We start from the raw sequence: 2,448 nt of genomic DNA, 5'->3' as shown, positions 1-2,448 counted from the left end.
GAGGAGCACGCTCGCAAACTACACCTCGTTTTACTCCTTTTTTCATGTACATCTTTTTTTTATTTACAAATACACTTTTATCATTGTTGACGCTATGTCTTGCGGTTTCAACCAGTCACACAAAGTTGAAACCTGCGTGTCTGAAGTATCGCGCGAGTTGCCAAGTTTAAATTTTTGATTGATCAGGAACACCAGAGTTTGTCCAATGTGGTTTCTGCTTAGGATCGCGAATAGAAACCATTGAGACTTCTGTTCCAACTTATCTCATACTTGTTTCTACATCGACTCTATAGTGTCTGGGCTTGTTTTAAACGGAAAGGAGAAGGCCTTTGTTAGGACGTCAATAATCCAATCACGCACCGAGAATTGAAACCATGATCTGCCACCTGTGGAGCTGTTTCCAAAATAGGTAAGTAGCATCTCTAAATTGGTAGGCGGAAACAACACCACTGATCCGCTTTTCCCTTGGCGCCCGGGAGATAACATACCGGTTTCAACCTCGATTCCACTAGGTCCGGGCTCGTTTTAAACGGAAAGGAGAAGGCTTTAAAACGGCCCCAAGTCGAGAAGGGTAGGACGTCAATAAGCCAAGGGAAAGAAGAAAAGTAAACACAGGCGCTTACCGGGGGTTAGGGAGTAAGAAACCATTGTCCCTCGCTCAATTTTGGTGGTATAGGGGAGTTCTTGGGCTTGTTCGAAAGCCTTTGCTCGGCGTTCGTAAACGCGCCCAAGACGAGAAGGGTAGCGCGTTAGAAAGGGGTTCACGCACACGAAACAAATGATTCACATACCTCCGTTAGGCGGACCTGGTGGTTTCCAACCCCTATTCTAAACCGAATTCAGTCGTCATAGTGGGGCGACGGCTATCAAAAAAAGAATCGCCGGTCCAGACCTTTCAAACGAGCCCAAATTTGGCGCGATCGTCTCCCAGTAAGGTAAGTACGATCGGTTCGGAACAGTCTTAGCCCGGAGGAAAACTTACCTCCTCGTAGTTCCCTTCCCAACACTCTCATTTCTCCTCCATTTTTCCTAATACTTGTTTCTATTGAAACATCTTTAACCGAGCTATCGATCGCATCTAGTTTTACAGAATTCGGTTGAGAGTAAGTCTGTTGGGATGGCGGAAAGGATAGGATTTCGATCATACCTGACTCAGCCACCCCAGACATAAAAGCTGGGAGGCTGATCGTTTTCTTTCTTCCCTCCAACCACCAACCCACTCGGTTCCTCCCCCTCTACACCACCTTTAACGCTTATTCCTGCGAAGCAACCCGTCGGTACCCAAAAGGTGAGTCCACTCCTCTCTTACCCTAGCTCCCCACTCTAACCAACCCGTCACCAGCAGTTCCAACCCACCCGATGGTGAGTGGCTCCCCAACCCCTGGCTCGTGCTCGTCGTATCTGACCCCTCCTTTTAGGCGAAACGACTTACCGAGGAGGAAAAGGCGAGGAGAGATCAGGAGAAGCAGCAGAAGCAGGCGGAGAAGGCAGCGCAGGCAGCGAAGAAGAAGGAAGAGGGTGCTGCCAAGGGTAAGCAGGGCGCAGCTCGGGGGCGCCGAAAGGTGTGTATTCGCGCACTTGGGGAGGCACATGGGTGGCTGACTGTTCGCCGTAGCAACCAAAGACACCCGAGATAGTGCCTTCAGATGACGACGATGGTGGGTTAAGCGACATCGTTATCGTTGGGACCTCTGGAGGCAAGCGCCGGGCCACACGTCAGGGCACTTCACGTGCGGCGAAGAAGGCCAAGACTGCGGAGCAAGTGAGTACTGGTTTCCAATCCCTGGGTAGAATTGAAACCAACACGTTCGCGCCACCTAAGGGAGACGATGCAGGAAACACCGGCGAGGGCCAGGTCAGTTGGTTTCTATTCCGTGTTCGAGATTGAAACCACCTACTTATCGTTCACTTTAGGGTGATGAAGGGTTAGGGGAGCAGATGGACGTTGACCGTGAAAAGACCATCGAGGCGCCTACCAGTACCAAAGGGGGAAGCATCCAGGGCTCTGAAAAGGGTAAGAAGGCTACCAAGAAAAAGACTGTGACGGTTGACGAAGAGGTGAGGCTTTCTCATTCCTCGTATCGTTGGATGTGACTCAAGCCATGAACATCAGGAACAAAGTATGACCCTCGAGCAACGGGTATGCATTGGATAGCCCACAAACGATCTGACTATACTAACCAGACGGGTAGCTCGAACGTCGTTCAAACATCCATGACGACATGGCTCGCATGCTCGAAGCTCGAGGCGAGGTCGCTGGGCACTACATGGACCTCCAGGTCACTGTGGCCTCGAGCTTCCTGGGCTACGCCCTCGTTTACATGGGCGGTGGGCCTGCCTTCAGCAACCAGCAGCTGCAGACGTTCACCGCCAACCGCAGCAAGTTCCTTCGTCGAGGTATCTACCAGTTCGAGGGGTCCGACGACGCGAACTTGCGCTTTGTATCCA

At 51.2% G+C, this 2,448-nt stretch overlaps 1 protein-coding gene across 1 annotated transcript; it reads left to right on the top strand.

Annotated features, from left to right (window-relative positions):
* Positions 1-1,359: 1,359 nt before the first annotated feature.
* Positions 1,360-2,155, top strand: CC1G_13363 (hypothetical protein; the record flags this gene model as incomplete). The annotated part of the gene is made up of 6 exons (XM_001841536.2): positions 1,360-1,362; positions 1,419-1,562; positions 1,616-1,762; positions 1,823-1,855; positions 1,915-2,058; positions 2,114-2,155. 6 exons carry the CDS (start codon positions 1,360-1,362, stop codon positions 2,153-2,155), a joined length of 513 nt encoding a protein of 170 aa, XP_001841588.2.
* Between the last annotated feature and the right edge of the window lie 293 nt (positions 2,156-2,448).

The sequence above is a fragment of the Coprinopsis cinerea genome, assembly GCF_000182895.1.
Source record: "Coprinopsis cinerea okayama7#130 chromosome Unknown cont3.41, whole genome shotgun sequence".
Taxonomy (NCBI): Eukaryota; Fungi; Basidiomycota; class Agaricomycetes; order Agaricales; family Psathyrellaceae; genus Coprinopsis; species Coprinopsis cinerea.
This window is presented reverse-complemented; position numbering and strand designations above follow the sequence as displayed.